Below are 23,925 nucleotides of genomic sequence, written 5' to 3'. Positions count from 1 at the left end.
TCCAATCTAGTCCAAAACAAAAGAACGAAATATGTCATTAACACACATGTAACAACTCTGATGAATGTAATGATGAAGCATATACTGTACAAGTTACCTTGGTACATGATACTGATACATATTACCAGTTAAATCACAAGAAACACATCATAATGTACAAATTTGTCACCAATGCAACTAGTGGTCAAATTTGTCAATCCAACCTGTGATCAAACAAGACAAAAATCCTCCTGAATTGCTCCTAAGAGCCCTGTGCATGGAAAGTGAGAATGATCTCATTAACCCTATTGTGAATCAACCCTTCCGGCTTGCACACGCCACTCTCTGGCTAAGAGCCACCCTTCCATTGGCTGACTCCAGCTGATAAAGGCTCTGTCTGCCTCTCTTGCTCCCCATCACGCTGCTGAGTCTGCCTCTTGGAGTGAAAGTGTGAGATAGGGACTGACGACAGAGCGGAGGACGGTCCAGTGCTTGACAGTGTAAGTACCCTCCATCCTCACCTTACCTAATCCTCCTGAGGTGGGCAGGCACTTACTCTTAGTGTATCTCTGTGTGTCAATTTATTTGCTCTGTTTTTAGGCTATTTGGTTGTGACAAGGGAGATCTCCTGAATAATTATTGTGGAAGATAGAGTGTGTCTGTGTATAACCTTAGAAAGATACAGTGTACTAACATGACTCGGTGTGCCTGTGTGTGTGTGGGGGGGGGGGGGGTGGAGAGAGATAGGTAGCACTTGTTGAATGATGAGCTTATTAGCCATGTTCAGCGTCCACAGAAAACGCACATGAGCGCGAGCCAGAAAGAAGGTCATTGTACCTGTGTTTGGCGCTAGAAACGAATTGGTAATGTCATGACTGGATGTGGGAGGTTGCGTTTTATTTATTTGTTCAGGAGCAACTAAACATTATAATATTAGGCAACAACAAATATTATATAAATATCATTTTATAATTACTCTCTCGACAATTAGGGAGAATTCCAAGGCAAGTCGTAAAACCAACATAGACGGTTCGAAAAAGATCTTAGGTATACATTATACGATCTTTGGACTACAGTATAAAGGTATGGGCTATAGGTAGTGAAGTGATTGGGGTAAAGAAAAAAAAAACATTTAACACTGAACTATTTCACCCATAGCTGAAATTTTCCAAAGTTCGCCACAGTAATTTCTCCTCACCAAGCAATTTACTTTTAATCCGAGACTTAAATGGAAAAGTCACCTGCATACCTCGCCAATATGTCTGTAGTCCCCGTTTCATATCAGCCATAGTTTCAAACCTGATAGCATTCAACACATGCACTGTTTCGGGGAGCAGTTGTGAAGTTTATCTGAACGACAGTTTTAATCAGGTTATTGTAACCCCAAGACGGCTTTCGGTCACTACACCGTGTCTAACGAAATTGCCACTTGGTCTGTAGCACAGATTACTCGACATAATACATAACCTGAACAGAAGTGTTACCGTTTGGCGCTGGTTACAGCTGTGGGATCCATATCACAATCTGCAAGGCGGTGGAACATCTGCTTTTTGTGCTTTTGAACAACTTTATGCAAAGTTCAGAATGTATTAATGCGGTCTTATTCATCGTAAGAGCCTTCCGAGGGCTGTCAGGTGATTTTCTTAACCTATAGGAAAACTCAAAGTAAACAGCCTACTACTAGAATATATCTGACCGATATAATAATAGACTACACCACAGCATCATGTGTTGTAATATTTCAGCACGTTTAGAATGTGATTATTATGGGAGGGGATAGCTGTCGAGTTTTTTCCTTTCGTTTTGGATTGTGCAAAGATTTTGTTGTCTGAACGTATAGGGCTTTGTACACATGCCCAACATGAGGATTCACGGCATGAGGGTGTTTTGAAGCCTAGACCTGGAAGGACCCATCACTCACCTGTATTAGTGTGCATTACATTGGATTAGACGCAGAAAGTGTTTACGCTGGTGAATCCGGGGCAGGGAGAAAGGATTAGAGGCCTTTGTAATCACACTGGCTCAAAGGGGGCATAGGCTGACACACACAGTCTACTCAAAATGTAGACTTATGTATGTATACCCGAAGTAATGATGAGCTGGACATTATAATTCACACCCCATTTGAAACAAAGAGCTCTTTCCAGGTTCGGCAGTAGACTGAACATTACTGTTAGGCCTACCTGAGTAAGCTATAGCCTACCTGAGCTAAAACGTTTAAAAAACATTTAAAAATATTCAGCACGCATGCTGAATGGAGCTGACTGGAATAAGGTAAGATGTTTGTGTCCTTAGCATTGCCATGGATACAAATGTGCATGCGGATTCCACACTAAATGCATAATTTTTTTTTATTTGAAAGCATTCATTGAGTTAATTTCTTACATTATGGAACGTCGCCACCGAAGTCCTGAAACACCTGAAAGCTGTTTTAACCTGTTCCACATGTGTCATTGTGTATTAGCAGTGGAGATGGATGCAACCGAGTTCCGGAGACGTGGGAAAGAGATGGTGGACTTCATTGCAGATTATATGGAGAACATTGAGCAGAGGCAGGTCTACCCAGATGTGGAACCAGGCTACCTTAGGTGTCTGATCCCACAAGAGGCTCCTGAGGACCCCGACACCTATGACGATGTGGTCAAGGACATCGAGAGAGTCATCATGCCTGGGGTAAGAACGGATACCTGTTGAATCATGTTGAAAAACGAGAACATCCATACGGCAGGTCACATTTCAGCATTTGAGTTGCTGGTGATGACGATGAAAGTCCATATATCTGATAGCTGACCATATCCTTAAAGTAATTTTGCTTTAAATATGCTAGAATGTTAAGCCTATTTGCTGTGGCGAGATCTTAAAGTCACTAAAGACTTTATTTGGTTAGATTTATCCTGTTGGATAAATGATTTATCCAGCTGCTGTGCCCCAGTCTTCTACTACACATGTATCCTAAATGTTCAAAGTTCATAAGGCCTATTGCATAATTAGCTTTTTTATCGTGAAATATCTGAACTTCAGAGCCTTTCATTTGACTGCACAATAATACTATCAAACTATCACAGTCATAGACTCTTGACTCATGACCTCCTAATAAATTATTTTCATCCAGTCATAAAGTGTTCCGTTTTATTCCTTTTCATTCCATTTATTCCGTTTGACTGTCTAAAATGAATTTTCCCCCCAACACCTCTTTGTAAGTGATTTAAGATACGTAAGTTAATGAGTGACTCACCCCTGGAAAATCCTGCAAGGAAGGCAGAGCTATAGACTGCCTCAGGCCTCTCTCTCTCTCCCTCTCCCTCTCCCTCCCTCTCTCTCTCTCTCTCTCTCTCTCCCCCCCCTCTGCAATGATTAATTCTATTGGACCCTGCCAAGTCACTAGGTGAAATGTTGTTTGTGTGCATGCAAGCTGCAGCCATAACAGAACAGAAATGGAATTGAACAAAGATGTGAGCAATTATCCTTCAGAAAGAATTATGTCTTTTAGCTGTACATTATCAGTATGTTGTTGTCTTCCATGGCAGAGACAAATTTGCGGAAAATACATTTTGTATTGTTCTCCAGTTTAGTAGATTAATTCATTATTAAGAGATGTGACAACACCAAAAACATAAACAAAGATTTCCATACCACTGTTATTGTAGTGCATGGGCTGCCATGGCACCTCTTTGTACTGGGAAACACCTCGTGAAAAAATAGGTTAATTGAAAATGTTTTGTTCCAGTGTAGAGGCCAATGTTTTGCTAGGTAGAGAGAGTGAGAGAGTACATGACAGGAATCAGATGACAGTAGTTTAGTCAGAGTCAGAACTGTTAAGAGTAAATATATATTTAGTGAAGAGCTCCATGTTTGTAGTAGACTAGTGCTGAGATCTCACCTGATCTGAAGTGTAGGCCACCAGTTTGTAAATGATCTCAGCCTCAGTGCGCTCAGGCTGCTCAGCTAGGATCAGTTGGACCTTCCTGCGCCGAGCGGCAAGTAGGGACACCAGATCATTTGGAGATCATTTCCAAACTGGTGGCCTACACTCTGTTTAATCCTAGTGTTTCTTTTTTTCATTTTCATACTGCACATTTTCTGTGACTTTATACTGAGGAAAATCCTTCTGCCTCATAGGTAACCCACTGGCACAGTCCATATTTTTACGCTTACTTCCCCACAGCCAGCTCATATCCGGCAATGCTGGCTGACATGCTGTCTGGCGCTATTGGCTGCATCGGCTTTTCCTGGGTATGACAAATACGTCTTTGTTTCTTTGTGGTTGGTGCATTTTTTATCTGCCATTTGTGCTGTTAAATAGTCATAGAGTGGCAAAAATACTGAAATAGCTGTCATGTACACTTGCAATTACATGAACACAGTGTTTGAATTTAGACACATACACACACAAAGTAGATACATGCTTACACACAAACAGCTTAGAGTGCAGACTACCTAGAAAGTCAAAGTCAAGTCAAGTCAAATGTATTTATGAATCACATTTAAAAACAACTCACGTTGACATTGCTGTACAACCAGAGTAAGCAAACACAACAAAATATAGAATCAAATACTGAGAAAGCTGCTATCGGAATATCAGTGAGTTAAGCGTGTGGCCATTTTTATTCTCTAGGCTGCCAGTCCAGCCTGCACTGAATTGGAGACAGTGATGCTGGATTGGCTGGGGAAGATGCTGAACCTGCCGGAGGACTTCATAGCTGGCACCACTGGAAAGGGGGGCGGAGTCATACAGGTGAGCTGAACCATTAACATTTACCAGTCAAAGTGAGACGCTGATGGATGTGTTCAATTTATTGATTTAATAATCATGTACGGTAACAGGGCCAGAGAGATTCACGGCACATTCACACTCAAATTTAAGCTAAGGTAAACACTTGATCTCAGATTACGCTATTGATGGCACCATAAACATCTAACTGGGTTCTACACCGATATTACATCAGATAGCGTAACTGACAAGACGATTGCTCATGGATTGATGGGCTACTGCTCTACAAAATGAAAGGAACATTTCAGTGATTCCACAGTGGTTGTGTTGCTGCTCATTATATTCAGGTTTTTGTTTGTTGTCTCCATGCACTTGAAATAACATGACAGGTTTTTGTGTGGATAATGACAGTGAAACAAATCACTGAAGTCTGAAAGCTGGTCCAGTGATTTTTCTTTTGTTTGGCAGAATGATATCCTTCCCTTGCTTCAAACATGCAGCCAACAATAGAGAGATTGGGAAAAACAAACAAGTAATGTAATTCGTTGTATAGCCACAGTTTGTCATTGATTGCTACCCTCTAGCGTCACCATGCCTGGAAAAATGGCAGGAAATTGCCTTTTAACCTGTCGATCAAAAGCAAATGGTGGCGGAGCATATCGTGACAAGGGCAGTTTCCCATTCATTATTGGCCAGTGAACACCGCCATGCAGCTGTGGTGTGATGATGACAGATCAGTTTATTCCTCTTCAGCGTGGCCTCTGCCTCTCCTCCTCCTCCTCCTCCTCTGTGTACTACATGTCTGCCTCACTTACCGAGGGTCCTTGCCATGGCAACAAATGACACTAGCTTGCAAGACTAATGAGCCCCCTTTTGTCATTTTGAAGCCTTTGCTTATTATAGAGCAAAGCTTGTTTGAATAAATTAAAAGGTGAGACAAACAAAACTGAAGGGGATTTTATTGACATTTGACAACATGTATTTGAAACATAAATTGAAGATGAGATGGCTATGAAAGAATATACAGAAGGTGTAACACGTACAGATGTGCCCCTCTGTCACAACCCCCACCCCCAAACAAAAGTGTTTGCGCTAATACACCTGCCATTGAAACTGACTTGATTGTTTCTGGTGTAACGTTTTGTGAAGCTACAAAGAAATGATTAGATGATGAATGATCCAGGCACTGGGCTCTGTAAAGCGCCTTGAGACCATTTCATGTTTTCACATTTTGGCGCAATATAAATAAAATTGAATTGAATTGAATTGAATTGAATTGAATTGAATTGAATTGAATTGAATTAGCCACAAATATTCTCAGAAACAGAACAGAACTGTACATTTAAATCTTGACGTACATGCTTTAATGACTAACCTTCTAATATTCTCCGTGTGAATTCAGGGCAGTGCCAGTGAAGCCACGCTGGTGGCCCTACTTGCCGCTCGGCGCAGGAAGGTCCAACTGATCCTAGCTGATCAGCCTGAGCGCACTGAGGCTGAGATTATCTCCAAACTGGTGGCCTACACTTCAGATCAGGTGAGATCTCAGCACTAGTCTACTACAAACATAGAGCTCTTCACAAAACATATATTTACTCTAAACAGTTCTGACTGTAATGCATGGTTGCATGAAAGATAACCTGCTAAATTAATTAATGTAGTTAAGAGGAGTTTAGAGGGCAAGTACACATCCAAATATACCAGAATGGAAATTAATATCAGTATTGTTTTTTGGAGGGACATTTAATTGACACCCACTCACACTGTGCTGTTCAATGCACAATAAAACCTTTTGCTTCATCTATCTGTTGTGGAATAACTCTGTACTCACATGACGACAAAATCCATCAAACCAAAAAACATCAGCTGGAGTAGAAGGCTGTGAACAGCCTTGCAACCAGTTACACCTGTAACCCGTCTATATCATTCTGTGTAGGTGCACCAAACGGACCAAAATGATCTTTCAGTCTTTTCCTTTCTGTTGTTTAAGCCTTTCCGTACTCTAACACTGGTGTATTGACCATGACGTGGTTTTCTCATGCAGGCGCACTCCTCTGTCGAGCGAGCTGGTCTAATTGGAGGCATGAGGATGCGTAAGGTTCCTACTGATGAAAAATTTGCAATTGGGGGAGAGGCTTTGAGAAGGATCATTGAAGAGGACAAGAAGGCTGGCCTTATACCCTCCTTTGTGAGTGAGCAAGAGTTCTCATTAGCTGCCGATGGCTCTTGATAGTCAAGATCACTACTTTGCATGTTTTCGTTTGGGGGGGGGGGACTGCTCATTTCCTGATTTAGGTGAGTGTCCAATTCTGTTGCTTCTATATTCAGTGACTTTTTCCACAAATGTGATCGTAAACCAAGCAACCTTGCCAGTGTTAGAGAGGACTTTGCATGACTGGAGTAAGAGGTCATCCAGACTCTGTTGCTGTGTTTAAGACATAATCACATCACCCTCTACTCTCCCTCTGAAACTGTTGCCTGAGGCCTATCTGACCACTAATATAATAAGTTAAGGCTTTCTCGCCGTCATAAATGAATCATGAAGTCACCATCTAGTCTTAAACCCTGGTGGACAGGCCTGTGTAACTTTGTGTTTGGTACATAAAAACTATTTAAAAATGTGAAATATTTTAGCATATTCACCGAAACAATACTGACATTGCCAGAGTCAAATGAAACCAGGAACCATTCTACAGTACATATGGCATGGAATTATTTTCCTTATTTATTTTTTGCTTCAAAAGACAAAAGCAAATACAAAAACGTTCTGAAATGTTTCACATGCATTAACTCATTTGTTCACTACTCTGTATTTGCAGTTCTGTGCCACACTGGGGACGACTCCATCGTGTGCTTTTGATCACATCACAGAGCTGGGACCTATTTGTGAGCATTACATTTCTGTCATATTACCTGTGTCTGTGGGGTAGCTAATCTACAAAGTATGTCTTTACATAAGTGATACCTAGGAATACATATATACACATCAAATGCCTGGTGAGGTTCTAGGATTAACACTTGGATTCACACCCTCTGGCCCAGGTAATGCAGAGAACATGTGGATGCATATTGATGCCGCCTACGCCGGGAGCTCATTCATCTGTCCAGAATTCAGGCCCCTTCTGGATGGTATTGAGGTAACAACAGCAGCACATCACACACATAATGACACGCATAAGACACGCATAAGACACGCATTTTTTTAAATGGTAAAGGTTCCACTAGCAGTGGTGTGTCCAGTGTATAGTTTATGGCCAAACAAATATTTTCTTCCTTTTCCTGCTGAAGTCTTTCAGAGTATTTCATATATATATATACTGTAACTCCTGTATAAAACAAATATATCAAATGTGTTAGACACTGTAAAGGGTAGTTCAGACTGAATAATTAACAAAATGTAATATACGTACATGTATATCTATATAGAACTATTTGCAAAGATGTATATTCCATTGAATCCATCCTCATAAACAAATACAAAGAAAGGCTCAGCATGCTCTGAGGCTTACAGGGGCTGTCTGCACTTGCATGGACAGAGCAGCATTTAAATGTCAGGAGAGGGGTTCACAGGGTGAGTGATGTGTTTAGAAATCTGTGCAAAATTAGACATTCTTAATCTTCCATTGAATTTCAAAGCCTCTCCTGCTCCTGCTGTGCAGTATTGCTAGTGTGATAAGGGTAAAGTAATTTCCTGAGGCACCAGCAGACCTTTAGATAAGTCACAAGCGGAAATATCACTGTTTATTGTCAGCATGAGTTCAAGCAATGGTGGTGAATAGGGCTCATCTGTATAGAGAAAAGACCTAGCCATTATCTTTTACTTGAATTACAGTTGTGTCCAGTAGGCTCCGGAAGTGTCCTGCCTTAGTAACGGTTTCCAGGAAGTGAAGATAGACCCAGCAAAAAGAAAGCCTTCTCATAATGTCTGTGCTGTCCTTTTGTCTTCCACTGTTTTTATTGCAGCAGATGGAGAGGATATTTGAAAAGCAGAACAGCAAACAGATGAAAAGCAGATATGCCGGTGTGAACCGGGATTATTAAACTGAAGAACTATGCACACGTGTATGCAAAAAAAAGCAGAAGAATTAACATTGACATTGCTAAAATGTCAAATGTTATCATGAAATAATAATAATAATAATTCAATTTTGTATAGCCAAAGTATTGTAGGCCAAGCAAGACAAGACAACAGTAAAATATAAGAAAAAGGGTCGGACAAAATAGACAAACAGAAATTTATATAAAAAAAGAAAAGTAGCAACTAAGTCTATTAGTGGAGGGGAGGGAGCAGGGGATGGTCAGGTGAAGGCGAGGTTGAACAGGTGAGTTTTGAGGGAGTGTTTAAATAGTTCTATGTTGGGAGCCAGGCGGATGGGGAGAGGGAGGTCGTTCCAGAGGGAGGGTGCAGCAGCAGAAAAGGCCCTGTCACCCCAGGTCCGGCGCTTAGTCCTGATGGTTTTGAGAGTGTTTGCGCCGGCGGACCTGAGGCAACGGGTAGGGGCGTGGAGGGGGAGGAGGTCAGAGAGGTAGGAAGGGGCCAGGTTATTGAGGGCTTTGAAGGTGATGAGTAGTATTTTAAAGTTGATCCTGTGTTTGACCGGGAGCCAGTGGAGGTTTCGGAGGACCGGGGTGATGTGTTCATAGCGGTGGGTGGAGGTGAGCAGGCGAGCGGCAGAGTTTTGGACATATTGAAGTTTATTGAGGACAGTGTTTGGGGAGCCATATTGAATGCTGTTACAGTAATCCAGTCTGGAGGTTATGAGGGCATGAATCAGAGTTTGGGTGGTGGCGAAGGACAGAGAGGGCCGGAGGCGTGCAATGTTCTTGAGGTGGAAGAAGGCGGTTTTGGTGACGTGGTTGGCGTGGGGTAAGAAAGAGAGGGTGGGATTTAAGATGATACCAAGGTTACGGACCTGGGTGGAGGGGGTGATGGTGGAGCCGTCAATGTTGAGGGAGAAAGTCTGGGCTGAGTGGGTGAGGTGTTTTGGGCCGATAATGAGTATTTCAGATTTATTGCAGTTGAGTTTGAGAAAATTTTGTTGCATCCAAGATTTAATATCAGCAAGGCAGATGGTGAGAGTGGAGTGAGTGGCTGAGGTGATGGTCTTAGATGAGAGGTAGAGTTGGGTGTCGTCAGCGTAGCTATGGAAGTCGAGGCCGTGGCGACGGATGATTTGTCTAAGGGGAAGGTTGTAAATGATGAAGAGGAGGGGACCAAGCACGGAACCTTGGGGAACACCGTGGGTGACTGGGGAGGTGGAGGATTTACAGTGGTTTATGGAAATGAATTGATGTCGGCCTCATGACAAAACAGTGGTATTTCTGCCCATGAATTAGACTGTGATGCACTTGGTACAACCCATACATACTTTTCTGAAAGCGCGACCTGCTCTATTTTCTCTTATTATATTATTTTACACAATGTCTGTCATTAAATGTGGGTAGATGCTCATGACCTACAGTTAAGCAATTAGATGATGAGAAGTGAAGCCATAGAATGCCTCCAGCTGCATCAATATCACAGCCTCCCATTACCCATTTAATGGAAATATGGGTATAATAAATATAAATATGGTTTGTGTACCTTACTACTAGTCATTTTTGTTCCCTTTCAGTTTGCAGACTCGTTCAATTTCAACCCTCACAAATGGCTTTTGGTCAACTTTGACTGCTCTACAATGTGGTGAGCAAACAACATTTTCTTTCTCTCTGATGTTATAATTGATGAAATGGATGTATGAAATATAAAATCAGAATCTCATTAGTCTTATAAACTCATACACAGCATGCAGCTGTACTACACTTACTACCCTAGCCATGTGCCTGACTTTGATTTGAGTTGTGACTTTGTATTGTAACTTGCAAGAAAAATAAATATTCTAATTAATGATTACAATTGAACAAGTTGACAACGTGACAGACAAAATGCCAAAAGTATTTAACCCCCTGAAAATCATTTCCTACTTTTGCAATTACAAAAGTTACTTCCACATATTTTCCCAATCAAATTGTGATTTTTCAATATGCTCTAGTATATTTCCAAAGGCAAAAAAACATTATTTGTCTACTAACATTACAAATAAATAAATTAAAAGTATACTGCTTGCATGAGTGCTGTTGAGTTCCAAATTTAGACAGATGACAAATTACTACCTAAAGTAAAAATCTCCTTCTGCATAAAAAAGTGACCTTGGAGTGTGTTTCCCAAAAGCATAGGTGCTACCTACACAGTAGTTTGAACTATCGAGGTAACTACGTAACTTACATAGTATGAACTGTCGTTAAGTGATGCAGGTGTTTCCCAAAACCATAGTTCAACCGAACATTCGCAAACACATAAAAACATAGTAACAGAGGATTACAAAGATGAATACGCACAGTAAAGAATTACTTAATGCAGGAATTGAACCACTACCAATGAAGATTAACCTACTGAGCCACAGATCTGACAAGGACTTTGTGTTCATTTGTAAATACCACAATAGACAAACGCTCAATGTAAATATGTAAAGACCTATAAAAGTTAATTCAACGGTGACAGAAATTTTCCAAGGTAAGCCTACGTAAACAAATTAATTTGCTAGGTGACCTAGAAATTCGGAAAATTATTCATAGATGAAATTGAGGTATATCCAAAAGTATCTGTGATTTATCCCTCATTAAAACGTGCCAGTCCATGTGCTACACTGCGTCATTAACCAAGTACGTTTGAACTACTAACAAACATGATTTTAACTTACGTAGTACGATTTTTGCACAACAGTCCTGTGAAACAGTCGCAGGTCCAATGTTAGTTTAACAATTCATCATACCATGTTAGTTCAGTACTCACCACTGGTCACATGTAATAATTCGGAAACCATATCAAGCCATGTGTTATCAAATCACTTCTTCGCTTCTGGGCACCAGTATTTGTGCTCTCCATCCCACTCTTTTACAGGCAATACCATAATATTATGTTCCCTTGCTCATCTAAAGGGTGAAGAGGAGATCAGACCTGATCGGGGCCTTCAAAATGGATCCTGTCTACCTTAAACATGATCATCAAGAATCAGGTAATACATGTATGATCTTCACAATAACTGGCAAAACCTTTTACATGACTAATTCACCATGAATCATTTTTATAACTAATCCACCACAATTTATATACAAAAGGTGCGCAGTGAAGAGTTTAAGTTTGTATTCTAACTTTAGGTTTACCTATATAATAGGGAGCACTTCCCCCCTAATGCTCATATTAAAGATGGAGTCTACGATTCTGGCGAAAGGCTGTTGATATTTGAACTCAACAGCCAATGAAATTACACCCCTCCCCTCTGTGCCTCTGAGACAACTTGTTGATTGGCTGGAATTGTCCGACACACTATGTTAAGTTCCCCATTTACAGCGCCAGGACTGTGTACGAAGACCAGAGTTTTTTTTAGCGCACACATTGAACAGGCCAGCCAGCCAGAGGTCCGTGAGGAGCAATTCCCTGAATTTGACAAAAGGATTATTGGATCAGAATTGCGGACTTCTCCTTTAATTACCCTAGTCCAAAGCTTACACATAATCAATGATGGTGCGTCATGAGTCTAGCTGACTGGAGTGAGCTCCAAATGATTTGATAGCTGGTAAAAGCATGTGCTTCTGGCCTCCTGTGGAGAGTCCATATGTGCAATTACTTTTGTGCCCACGTCATAACCAAGAATCTATCCGCTTAGTCACCTGAAAGCCAACTCCCCCCCCCCCCCCCCCCAGTGGTGATAAAGATCAAATAAACACTGACCAGAGCAAGAACCCAAATACAATACATTGGGTGTGTGTGTGTGTGTGTGTGTGTGTGTCTGTGTGTGTGTGTGTGTGTGTGTGTGTGTGTGTGTGTGTGTGTGTGTGTGTGTGTGTGTGTGTGTGTGTGTGTGTGTGTGTGTGTGTGTGTGTGTGTGACAAGCAAGAGAGAAGAAGCAAATAGTTGGCAAAGATCTTTCTGGTGTCAGCAATGCACTGCTACCACCAAGAAAGACTGTGAGGATTTTGCCTCTCAGCTTGTCAGCTTGGAATTACCTGGAATGTAGCGAGAGAAGCACCTGCTTGTACCTGTAGTTGATCTCCTCCTCCATCCCTGCTCATCCCTCTGCCGCTGTGGCTCCTGAATGAGATGCAGATAAAAGCAGCGCCTCTGTAGCGGCCAGCCTGCAGCTGTGCCTGCTGCCTCACCATAATTGCGCTGACAGGAAGACAAAAGACGTAGCCTCTTCCCTCCCACGACCTGCCAGGCAGCTGACCCTTACTGAGCTCTCAGAGACAAAGCCAGTGTATATTCTTGTAGAGTGAGAAAGAGAGAGAGAGAGAGCAAACAAAACAGGCAAATGAGATTAGAGGTTATTGCCTGGGCTGGAGAGCAGAGGGTTCTCTCTGTTTAGCTGCAGTGCACAGACATCAGTCAATCTGTGGTTTGTGTACAGTACAAGAACATAGCCTATGCAACCACTTAACCATAACCTCCTAAACAGGCGGTTTTTCATACAATTATGGCCTTTGTTGTATGAAAGAATTATTACAGTGAGTGACACAATAATTATATCAAATAAATTAGCTGGTTATTTTTTGCTGTTGTTGATACATGAAGTATTGATTGAAATGTCTGATACATACTATTTAAAATAATGAATTAATAGTCCATTATCAGCTTTGACAAGGCATGATTTATTTCTGTTCTTCTGTTTCTTTCAGGACTGGTCACAGATTACAGAGTAAGTGACAGAATCTCTAGTATTTATGTTTAAACTCTTATGTTTTTTTTTGCTTCCACCAAAATGAGTTACATTCACAGCATGGAAATTTATATTTGAATTAAAAATGTACACAGCAATCTGAAACCTTTCACATTCAGTAACGCTGTCAATTCATGACACATTGTGCAGTTTTGTTTATTTTCAAGAAAGGGGCATTTCATATAAATATATGTGTATCTATTTTGGGTTAAGACGTCTGTAGTTGTGGGTGCAACGTTTGTGAATGTGTGTTTGTGCGCGTGTTCTGATAAAGTAGCCAGACATGTCATTTCTAATAGTGTCTCTCTGATCCCTGCAGCACTGGCAGATTCCACTGGGCCGACGCTTTCGCTCTCTGAAAATGTGGTTTGTCTTCCGCATGTATGGAGTCAAAGGCCTGCAGGACTACATCCGTCAGGTAACAGCCATTCACTGGCTCTTGTCAATCAAATTTGCCAGGCTGTCTCTATGCTAAATTAGGCTCTAGTGCGAGGATGCCAGTCATTAGGCCTTGGTCTGTTTCACTCTATATGTGCACTCAAGCGCTCAATGTGTGCAGCGACTTGCCCATCAACACAGAAATGGCTGGTCAACACACACTTTTACAGTTCTCTGTTTATTCTTATTTTGTGCTATTTCTGATCTCAGGCTTGATAAACAAACAAACAACAAATAAACAACAAACAAACAAGGCTGACTTCAGTCAGTTTTTTATTGCACAAAACACCAGTTGTATCACACCTACACATATTAGGCTAGCGTCTGCTTGCCTAGCTTACTTGGGACATGTGCGTGGAACAGCAGGAAACATTTCTGAACCAGTGGTTAGAATGAATTAATCTAATACAGTAACACCTGAATCAACTAAACCTTATTCCAAATAGTAACCAAACGAACAGAAGCTACTGAGGCAGTCTCAAATTTATAATCCAGAACTGGGTTTATGCACAGCACTAAAACACCTCCAATCTGAGTCTCCATAAACAGGGTAATCATTAGACCAGTTGTCTAATCAGCTTGTCCTTGAGATATGTAGTAATTAGCAGTACAATGAGTCTTTGTGATTCAGTATGATGGAAAGCCCAGATCCCCAGCTTTGACCTTTTAAATTTGACAGATTGTTGATAGCTGAAACTTAACATGAAGTAGGGAGTATGTCCTTGAGAAGTGTAGTAATTAGCAGTAGCAGCAATACCACATCTTGTCCTAAGTCTAAAGAAATGACAAGCCTTTCCACTGGATAGAAAGGCCAGCATGTAACAATCTGTATTTCATTTCATCATTTCTAAAAGGAATTGCTAATAACATGATGATAAATCCAGAGTTTAAGATGAAACCATAGCATTACATCCCTCTGTGCAAGCACCCCTCCTGTGTTCTTGAATCACTCCTTATTAAAAACCACAGCTCTTTGTCAACCTCAGTCTTGAGGGGATAAGAAAAAGGAAGTGGTCAGTTATTCACAAATTCAGTTATCTGCTAATGATGAAATGTGAAAATGTTTGCCATTAGCTGAATAGAAATGTATGAATCAGTACATTGAGCTGGCATTTTTAGAACTTGGATGTGAAGGATAATACTGCCCCCCAATGGCTGCATGATGAACTGTTCTGTTAGAAATGGTCTGTTAGATAATGTTACATTCGATTTGGCAGTCAAAGCAGCACTACGTAGAATTGATTAAAATAGGTAAAAAAAAAAAAAATCCCATATAATCAAATTCATTATGATGTCTTAAGGCTTCAGATATAGTCATCCAGAGGGTTTTTTGTCACTATACAGTTTTGACAGGAACTTGAACTTGGCCATTGTAAGGATTATTTGTGGCACATTACATTTACATTTACATTTAGTCATTTAGCAGACGCTTTTGTCCAAAGCGACGTACAAGGGAGAGAATATTCAAGCTACGAGCAATAGAACCTGGTGTAACAATAAATAAATACTACTTTACATTAGAAATATAACAAAATTAAATAAAAAGAAAGAAAGAGTGCAGAAGTGTAACTGCTGTAATTGCAAGTTACGCACTAGTCGAAGTGCCAGTTAGGACGGGAAGTGCTCTCTGAAGAGTTGGGTCTTCAAAAGCTTCTTAAAGGTAGAGAGGGACGCCCCTGCTCTGGTAGTCCTGGGCAGCTCATTCCACCAACGTGGAACTACAAATGAGAATAGTCTGGACTGCCGTGCTTGCACAGACGGCAGTGCCAAACGACGCTCACTAGAAGAGCGCAGCATCCTGGGTGTAACATTTGCCCTTACAAGAGCATTTAGGTAGGTGGGAGCAGAACCATCAAGCACTCTGTAGGCAAGCATAAGTGACTTGAACTTAATGCGAGCAGCTACAGGCAGCCAGTGGAGGTCAATGAGTAGCGGGGTGACGTGTGCCCTCTTCGGTTGGTTGAACACCAGACGCGCCGCCGCGTTCTGGATCATTTGTAGTGGTTTCACCACGCAAGCCGGCAGGCCCGTTAGGAGGGCGTTGCAGTAATCAAGGCGTGAATTCACCAAGGTTTGCACCAGCAGCTGGGTGGCATACTGGGTTAGGTACGGCCTGATTTTGCGGATGTTGAATAGCGCAAAGCGGCAGGACCTAGAGACAGAGGCAATGTGGTCCGTGAAAGTCAGTTGGTCATCAATAATGACCCCGAGGTTTCTTGCTGTTTTGGATGGAACAAGAGACAAGGAGTCAATATTGATGCTGATGTTGTGGTGGATGGCCTGTTTGGCTGGAAAGACCATCAGTTCCGTTTTGGCCAGGTTCAGCTGAAGGTGGTGGTTTTTCATCCATGTGGATATATCAGCAAGACAGTCCGAGATCCGCGCTGAGACAGTGGTGTCCTCAGGAGGGAAAGACAGAAACAGTTGAGTATCATCGGCATAGCAATGATAGGAAAAACCATGCGAGCGGATGATAGGGCCCAGCGAAGTGGTGTAAATGGCAAAGAGAAGTGGTCCCATCACCGAGCCTTGGGGCACCCCTGTGGTAAGGTGGTGAGGTACAGACAGCTGACCTTGCCATGACACATTGAACGAGCGCCCAGTGAGGTACGATTCAAACCAGGAGTGCGCCTTGCCAGAAATGCCCATACTTGACAGTATGGACAGAAGGATGCGGTGGTTGACTGTATCAAACGCAGCTGATAAATCAAGCAGGACGAGAGCTGAGGATTGAGCTGCTGCTCTAGCTGTTTTCAAGGCCTCTGTCACAGACAACAGGGCTGTTTCGGTGGAGTGACCACTTTTGAATCCAGACTGGTTTGGATCGAGGAGATTGTTCCTTGCTAGGAACTCTGTGACCTGTTTGGAAGCTGCCCTCTCAATGGTTTTTGATAGGAGCGTGAGAAGTGAGACCGGTCGATAGTTTCCCACCTGAGTGGGATCGAGAGACGGCTTCTTGAGCAGCGGTGTTACCCGAGCCACTTTAAATGAAGAAGGGAATGTTCCAGAATTAAATGAAGCATTAATCACCTGTGTTATTGCCGGTAAGACGGCAGGCGATATGGCTTGAAGGATATTGGATGGGATGGGGTCCAGCGGGCATGTAGTTGGACGGCTACCTGTTAGGATTTTGGAGACCTCACTCTCGCTGAGAGGGGTGAAAGAAGGAAATGATGAGCCATTGACGGTTGCGCCCTTAGGGGGGGGAGACAGTTGGTCGAACTGTTTCCCGATGGCTGCCACTTTCTCTGTGAAAAAGGAAGCAAAGTTATCAGCAGTGCAATGGAAGTCACTTATTAGAGTTATGTAAGGAAACCATTTCCAAACCAATGGCGGAACTCGGAGTGGCTGAAGGTTTCTGCGTGTTCGTCTTTCTGCGCGTTTGCTGAAATATAATATTTATTAAAGGACCCTGTCTTGGTAAATTAATCTGGCACCACTCGATTAGGAACTCAGCCTTAGTGCCTGTGTTTCAAATGTTATTTTGCTACCCTTTAGGTAGGCTGACCTAGGGTAATTTCTTTGGATGCCTACAATCTGACCTCTTACTTTAAAAAAAAAAGATTATAAAAATAGTGCCGCTCATATTGCTGGCTACCAAGTCTACCAAGCTGGCCGTATTTCTAGATTTTGGCAAATTCCACAGACTCAACCTGTTACCAGATCTAGATAATAGCTCAGTGCTGCCACAGGTCTTACCAGCATGGTAGACTGAATCGGTTCAGGAACTCAAGAGTGCTAGGCTGCTGTGCGATCTCATGATAACCATTCGATCCAATGCAGAGGCTGGATGGCAATGCACCGCTGTATAATACAGTTTAACAGTTCTTCTGCAGCGTGTCCAACCCAGGTCACTAGCAGGTTACCTCAAGACTTACATCACTGCTTTTAGGTTTGAAACTAATCCTAGCCAGTCGTTGCGGGAACACCATTAACGAGCAATACTTCTCTTGTTAATTATTTCTTGAGAAACCACAGTGGATCAGAGCATCATAATGTATTTGTCAGGTGCAAGTTACTAATTCAGCTACACATTCAAACTAGCCTAAAGTGAATAATCTAAAGTTACAAATATCTAAGAGAAAACATATGAAACATCCAAACATTCAGAGAGTATGAACATACCTGGTTGTTCAGCGGTTGATGGCTACACACGTAGAGTGCTGGAGTCTTTGGCTACAGATAGTTGACTATCTTCCCCTTAAATACCCAGTTCATTTAGTCCTATATCTGGTATAATAATTCAGACTGAGACCATTCAAATGAACCCAAACATGACAAAGAAATAATCTTACAATGCAATGCAACACTTAGTACCCTTAATTTAACCCTTGTGTGGAAAGGTACAGGGAGGGAACCAGAGACAGCGGGTAAAAGAGAAACCTAGTGGGACAATGCATTTCTGGAATGTTTTTAGAGACATAATCCTTAAACAGCTGACCCACACCTAATTACTAGTAATTACTAGAGTAATTGTAACTAGGCCATCTATGTTTTACAATCCAAAGATTCTCAGCCTGCCACTAATTCTAGATTCTTCTCAAGGTGTTTTTTGTAACCGAAACCAACGTTTTTTAACAGCAGTTCTTTGTTGACCACTCTTTCCTCTTACAGCATGTGCGTTTGGCTAAAGAATTTGAGAACATGGTTCGAAATGATCCCCGCTTTGAGATCAGCGCAGATGTTGTATTGGGCCTTGTCTGCTTCAGATTGAAGGTAACAATGGGATAACACTGCCCTGTCAATAGCTAAGATACACTTTATACGTTAAATTATTGATTTTAAACCAATAAAAGAATTCTGTCAATTTGCCATCATATAAAAAAACCATAGTTCTTCATAATAACTAAGATTGACTACTGAATTCACACTTACAGTACATGTGTGCCATCATATGTATTCTCAGCATTTTAAGTGTTTACATTCTTCAACAGGGATCAAACGAACTAAATGAAACTCTGCTAAAGCGGCTCAACAGTGCCCGCAGGATCCACCTGGTCCCTTGTCAGCTGGCAGGCAACTTTGTGCTCCGTTTTGCCGTCTGTGCCCGCACCACAGAGTCACGGCACGTGAAGGTGGCATGGCACCACATCCGTGAGCTAGCGTCAGAGCTTTTGCTGGAGCAGGGACACTGACCATCAGCTGGCACCAACCAGCACTAAACTAAACACATACTGTCTTACAATACCCTGCCACTCTGCTTTCTCTGTGTGTGTGTGTGTGTGTGTGTGTGTGTTTGTGTGCATTTAGGTGTGAGTCCATGTATTTCAGAAATGATTGCTATTTAAATTAGTATACAATGAGTGTTTGTGGTTCAGGATGATGGAAAGCCCAGATCCCAAGCTTTGACCTCTTATATTTATGGTATTATAAATTTGACAGATTGTTGATAGCTGAAACTTAACATGAAGTAGGGAATATGTCCAAAGCTGAATACTTTGTGTCATTTACATACCAGTGATATCCAGTGTTTTGAGGTTTAGACTGGTATTAGTATATCAGAAAACTCAATCAGATTGGAAGTAATTTTCATGCATTATTTTTTCAAAGTTTAAGGTCTATGCCCACTAGAGAAACCATAAATATAGTAACAACCTTCTAAAAAGCATCTTTTACTTTTTGGAAAAGAGTTACTACACAGCTAATTAACAATATACCAAAGAAAAAATAGAAGAACTATTCAACATTAGTGGTGAAATCTGGCAATGCTTACTTGTTTGGGGGGAGTAAAATGGGACCCAAATGGGACACAAATTGTCTTGTAAATCTGGCATTGTTGTAACCAAATACTGTCAGAACCAAAATATTTAGAAAATATGAAGAAAAAAAAGAACCAATGCCATCTTTCATTTGTCAGTGGTAATGTGTGTGTGTTAAAACAAACCTACATGTGATAACATGAGTGACGGTCTATCGAACCGGGTGAAAATATTTATTTTTAAACACGTATTTGTCTTCATGTTGGTGATATTGCACACTGAATGTCATTTACTGTCTACGTCAAAGTGTCTATATGTGTGTTTGGTGTATAAGAAAGCTGATGTAGGTGCTTAGGATTTTGCAAAGGATGGAAAAGGTTATATTTGTATGTATGTTTTGTTTTGATTGTACCTGGTGTTTAAAGTGAAAGCTTATAAGATATCCATCCAAATGCTATGGATCACACTGCATACATCTGTTAGTGTTTACATAAATGTTTACACAATAAACTTATGATGTAACATTGTTAAAGGTGTGGTCCTTGATGCTGGTGAAAGACTGTTGATAGAGCCATTTTCCAGAGAAAGTTACATGCACTAGTAGTGTAGTGGTATCATACAAGATTCCCATTCTTGTGACCCGGGTTCGATTCCCGGCTAGTGCAGATCTTTAATTAATGCAACTGCAATGTCCACGTCACATTTCCAAAAGGTTCAGCATACATCTTCAAAGGTTCATCCATATACCACGTGGAATTCCTGGAAGAGACAGAGTCAGGAATGTCATGTCGTCAGCATGTTATGATAGAGGTACATTTCTTCCCACGGTTATGAAGGATTCAATGTTCCTGTGTCAAAAATCAGAGCAAAACCATTATTGTTGTCTTGAGCTTTTCAATTGCTGTAATTCTCCCCTACTTGACATTCGGTTTCCTTGCAATTGTTTGGAAAGCCATTTTCCAGAGAAAGTTACATGCACTAGTAGTGTAGTGGTATCATACAAGATTCCCATTCTTGTGACCCGGGTTCGATTCCCGGCTAGTGCAGATCTTTAATTAATGCAACTGCAATGTCTACGTCACATTTCCAAAAGGTTATGTACGCTTCAGCATACATCTTCAAAGGTTCATCCATATACCACGTGGAATTCCTGGAAGAGACAGAGTCAGGAATGTCATGTCGTCAGCATGTTATGATAGAGGTACATTTCTTCCCACGGTTATGAATGATTCAATGTTCCTGTGTCAAAAATCAGAGCAAAACCATTATTGCTGTCTTGAGCTTTTCAATTGCTGTAATTCTCCCCTACTTGACATTCGGTTTCCTTGCAATTGTTTGGAAAGCCATTTTCCAGAGAAAGTTACATGCACTAGTAGTGTAGTGGTATCATACAAGATTCCCATTCTTGTGACCCGGGTTTGATTCCCGGCTAGTGCAGATCTTTAATTAATGCAACTGCAATGTCTACGTCACATTTCCAAAAGGTTCAGCATACATCTTCAAAGGTTCATCCATATACCACGTGGAATTCCTGGAAGAGACAGAGTCAGGAATGTCATTTCGTCAGCATCTTATGATAGAGGTACATTTCTTCCCATGGTTATGAAGGATTCAATGTTCCTGTGTCAAAAATCAGAGAAAAACCATTATTGCTGTCTTGAGCTTTTCAATTGCTGTAATTCTCCCCTACTTGACATACGGTTTCCTTGCAATTGTTTGGAAAGCCATTTTCCAGAGAAAGTTACATGCGCTAGTAGTGTAGTGGTATCATACAAGATTCCCATTCTTGTGACCCGGGTTAGATTCCTGACTAGTGCAGATCTTTAATTAATGCAACTGCAATGTCTACGTCACATTTCCAAAAGGTTCAGCATACATCTTCAGAGGTTCATCCATATACCACGTGGAATTCCTGGAAGAGACAGTCAGGATTATCATGTCGTCAGCTGGATATTTGAGAGGTACATTTAGATTAGATTAGATTATATTCAACTTTATTGTCATTGCACAGAGTACAAGTACTGAGGTAACGAAATGCAGTTAGCATCTAACCAGAAGTGCAAAATCAGAAGAGTGCAGAGTATGTGCAAAGTGGTAATATAAAAAGATAAATAGAATATATACAGTATGGTATGAGACATAAGTAATATGAACAGTAAGCAGCAATAGTGGTGGTTAGTGCAGATGTGATATAGATATATGATATAGATATACAGTATGTAAAGTGCAGGTGAAGTACAGGTGAAAGTGGCAGTAGAAGTTATAAATGAGGTAGGAGACATAAGATATAAGTACAGTGAATATGGATATGGACAACAATTTTAAATAAATAGATATAAACAAATGAACAGTTTTAGTGCAAATGTTCAGTGGCTGGGGGAGGTGTGTGGCAGTCAGGCCAGGGTAGAGGGGGGAATACAGTCACTGTAGGAAGGAATGTGAGGGGGTAGCCAGGGGGGGTCACCGTGATGCAGAGTTCAGCAGGGTGACAGCCGCAGGGAAGAAGCTGTTCCTGAGCCTGCTGGTCCGGGAACGGAGGACCCTGTAGCGCCTCCCTGAGGGGAGGAGGGCAAACAGTCTGTGGTTGAGATGGGAGCTGTCCTTCTCGATGCTGCGCGCTTTCCGCAGACATCTTTTGCGCTGGACAGCCTCGATGGAGGGGAGCGGGGAACCAGTGATGCGTTGGGCAGTTTTCACTACCCTCTGGAGAGTTTTGCGGTCTGCCACAGAGCAGCTGCCATACCAGACTGAGATGCAGTTGGTGAGGATGCTCTCAATGGTGCAGCGGTAGAAGTTCACAATTATGAATGATTCAATGTTCCTGCGTCAAAAATCAGAGAAAAAACATTATTGCTGTCTTGAGCTTTTCAATTGCTGTAATTCTCCCCTACTTGACATTCGGTTTCCTTGCAATTGTTTGGAAAGCCATTTTCCACAGAAAGCTACATGCACTAGTAGTGTAGTGGTATCATACAAGATTCCCATTCTTGTGACCCGTTTTCAATTCCCGGCTAGTGCAGATCTTTAATTAATGCAACTGCAATGTCCACGTCACATTTCCAAAAGGTTCAGCATACATCTTCAAAGGTTCATCCATATACCACGTGGAATTCCTGGAAGAGACAGAGTCAGGAATGTCATATCGTCAGCATGTTATGATAGAGGTACATTTCTTCCAACGGTTATGAATGATTCAATGTTCCTGTGTCAAAAATCAGAGAAAAACCATTATTGCTGTCTTGATTTTTTCAATTGCTGTAATTCTCCCCTACTTGACATTCGGTTTCCTTGCAATTGTTTGGAAAGCCATTTTCCAGAGAAAGTTACATGCACTAGTAGTGTAGTGGTATCATACAAGATTCCCATTCTTGTGACCGGGGTTCGATTCCCAGCTAGTGCAGATCTTTAATTAATGCAACTGCAATGTCTACGTCAGATTTCCAAAAGGTTCAGCATACATCTTCAAAGGTTCATCCATATACCACGTGGAATTCCTGGAAGAGACAGTCAGGATTATCATGTTGTCAGCTGGTTATTTGAGAGGTACATTTCTTCCCACAATTATGAATGATTCAATGTTCCTGTGTCAAAAATCAGAGCAAAACCATTATTGCTGTCTTGAGCTTTTCAATTGCTGTAATTCTCCCCTACTTGACATTCGGTTTCCTTGCAATTGTTTGGAAAGCCATTTTCCAGAGAAAGTTACATGCACTAGTAGTGTAGTGGTATCATACAAGATTCCCATTCTTGTGACCCGGGTTCGATTCCCGGCTAGTGCAGATCTTTAATTAATGCAACTGCAATGTCCACGTCACATTTCCAAAAGGTTCAGCATACATCTTCAAAGGTTCATCCATATACCACGTGGAATTCCTGGAAGAGACAGAGTCAGGAATGTCATGTCGTCAGCATGTTATGATAGAGGTACATTTCTTCCCACGGTTATGAATGATTCAATGTTCCTGTGTCAAAAATCAGAGAAAAACCATTATTGCTGTCATGAGCTTTTCAATTGCTGTAATTCTCCCCTACTTGACATTCGGTTTCCTTGCAATTGTTTGGAAAGCCATTTTCCAGAGAAAGTTACATGCACTAGTAGTGTAGTGCTATCATACAAGATTCCCATTCTTGTGACCCGGGTTCGATTCCCGGCTAGTGCAGATCTTTAATTAATGCAACTGCAATGTCCACGTCACATTTCCAAAATGTTCAGCATACATCTTCAAAGGTTCATCCATATACCACGTGGAATTCCTGGAAGAGACAGTCAGGATTATCATGTCGTCAGCTGGTTATTTGAGAGGTACATTTCTTCCCACAATTATGAATGATTCAATGTTCC

At 41.4% G+C, this 23,925-nt stretch overlaps 1 protein-coding gene, 1 long non-coding RNA gene and 8 other non-coding genes across 13 annotated transcripts; 9 read left to right on the top strand and 1 right to left on the bottom strand.

Annotated features, from left to right (window-relative positions):
• The first annotated feature begins 394 nt into the window (after positions 1-394).
• Positions 395-20,110, top strand: ddc (dopa decarboxylase). 4 transcript variants are annotated; one of them, XM_031576191.2, is made up of 14 exons: positions 395-479; positions 2,447-2,652; positions 4,099-4,212; positions 4,595-4,714; positions 6,093-6,227; positions 6,735-6,878; positions 7,510-7,576; positions 7,733-7,827; positions 10,306-10,373; positions 11,669-11,745; positions 13,406-13,425; positions 13,766-13,864; positions 18,499-18,600; positions 18,819-20,110. In XM_031576191.2, exons 2-14 carry the CDS (start codon positions 2,452-2,454, stop codon positions 19,017-19,019), a joined length of 1,443 nt encoding a protein of 480 aa, XP_031432051.1. In that variant the 5' UTR covers positions 395-479; positions 2,447-2,451; the 3' UTR covers positions 19,020-20,110. The 4 variants fall into 4 exon arrangements, with proteins under 4 accessions (XP_031432051.1, XP_031432050.1, XP_031432052.1 ...); XM_031576190.2 differs by having other exon boundaries at positions 2,444-2,652; XM_031576192.2 differs by lacking the exon at positions 395-479 and adding an exon at positions 714-2,253 and having other exon boundaries at positions 2,444-2,652.
• Positions 2,313-3,640, bottom strand: LOC122133270. Its single transcript, XR_006152664.1, has 2 exons — positions 3,215-3,640; positions 2,313-2,666 (listed from the first exon to the last, which is right to left on the bottom strand). It is a non-coding gene; the product is annotated as an uncharacterized LOC122133270 (long non-coding RNA).
• A 67-nt stretch (positions 20,111-20,177) lies between the features above and the next one.
• trnag-ccc lies at positions 20,178-20,248 on the top strand. The gene has a single exon. It is a non-coding gene; the product is annotated as a tRNA-Gly (tRNA).
• Positions 20,249-20,558: 310 nt separating this feature from the next.
• Positions 20,559-20,629, top strand: trnag-ccc. Its single transcript has one exon. It is a non-coding gene; the product is annotated as a tRNA-Gly (tRNA).
• Positions 20,630-20,949: 320 nt separating this feature from the next.
• Positions 20,950-21,020, top strand: trnag-ccc. The gene has a single exon. It is a non-coding gene; the product is annotated as a tRNA-Gly (tRNA).
• A 310-nt stretch (positions 21,021-21,330) lies between these two features.
• Positions 21,331-21,401, top strand: trnag-ccc. The gene has a single exon. It is a non-coding gene; the product is annotated as a tRNA-Gly (tRNA).
• Positions 21,402-22,531: 1,130 nt separating this feature from the next.
• On the top strand, positions 22,532-22,602 carry trnag-ccc. The gene has a single exon. It is a non-coding gene; the product is annotated as a tRNA-Gly (tRNA).
• Positions 22,603-22,912: 310 nt separating this feature from the next.
• Positions 22,913-22,983, top strand: trnag-ccc. The gene has a single exon. It is a non-coding gene; the product is annotated as a tRNA-Gly (tRNA).
• A 308-nt stretch (positions 22,984-23,291) lies between these two features.
• trnag-ccc lies at positions 23,292-23,362 on the top strand. The gene has a single exon. It is a non-coding gene; the product is annotated as a tRNA-Gly (tRNA).
• A 310-nt stretch (positions 23,363-23,672) lies between these two features.
• On the top strand, positions 23,673-23,743 carry trnag-ccc. Its single transcript has one exon. It is a non-coding gene; the product is annotated as a tRNA-Gly (tRNA).
• Positions 23,744-23,925: the final 182 nt, after the last annotated feature.

This window comes from Clupea harengus, chromosome 11, assembly GCF_900700415.2.
Source record: "Clupea harengus chromosome 11, Ch_v2.0.2, whole genome shotgun sequence".
Classification (NCBI taxonomy): domain Eukaryota; kingdom Metazoa; phylum Chordata; class Actinopteri; order Clupeiformes; family Clupeidae; genus Clupea; species Clupea harengus.
Note: the sequence above shows the minus strand (reverse complement) of the source record. Positions and strands in the feature narration are given on the sequence as shown.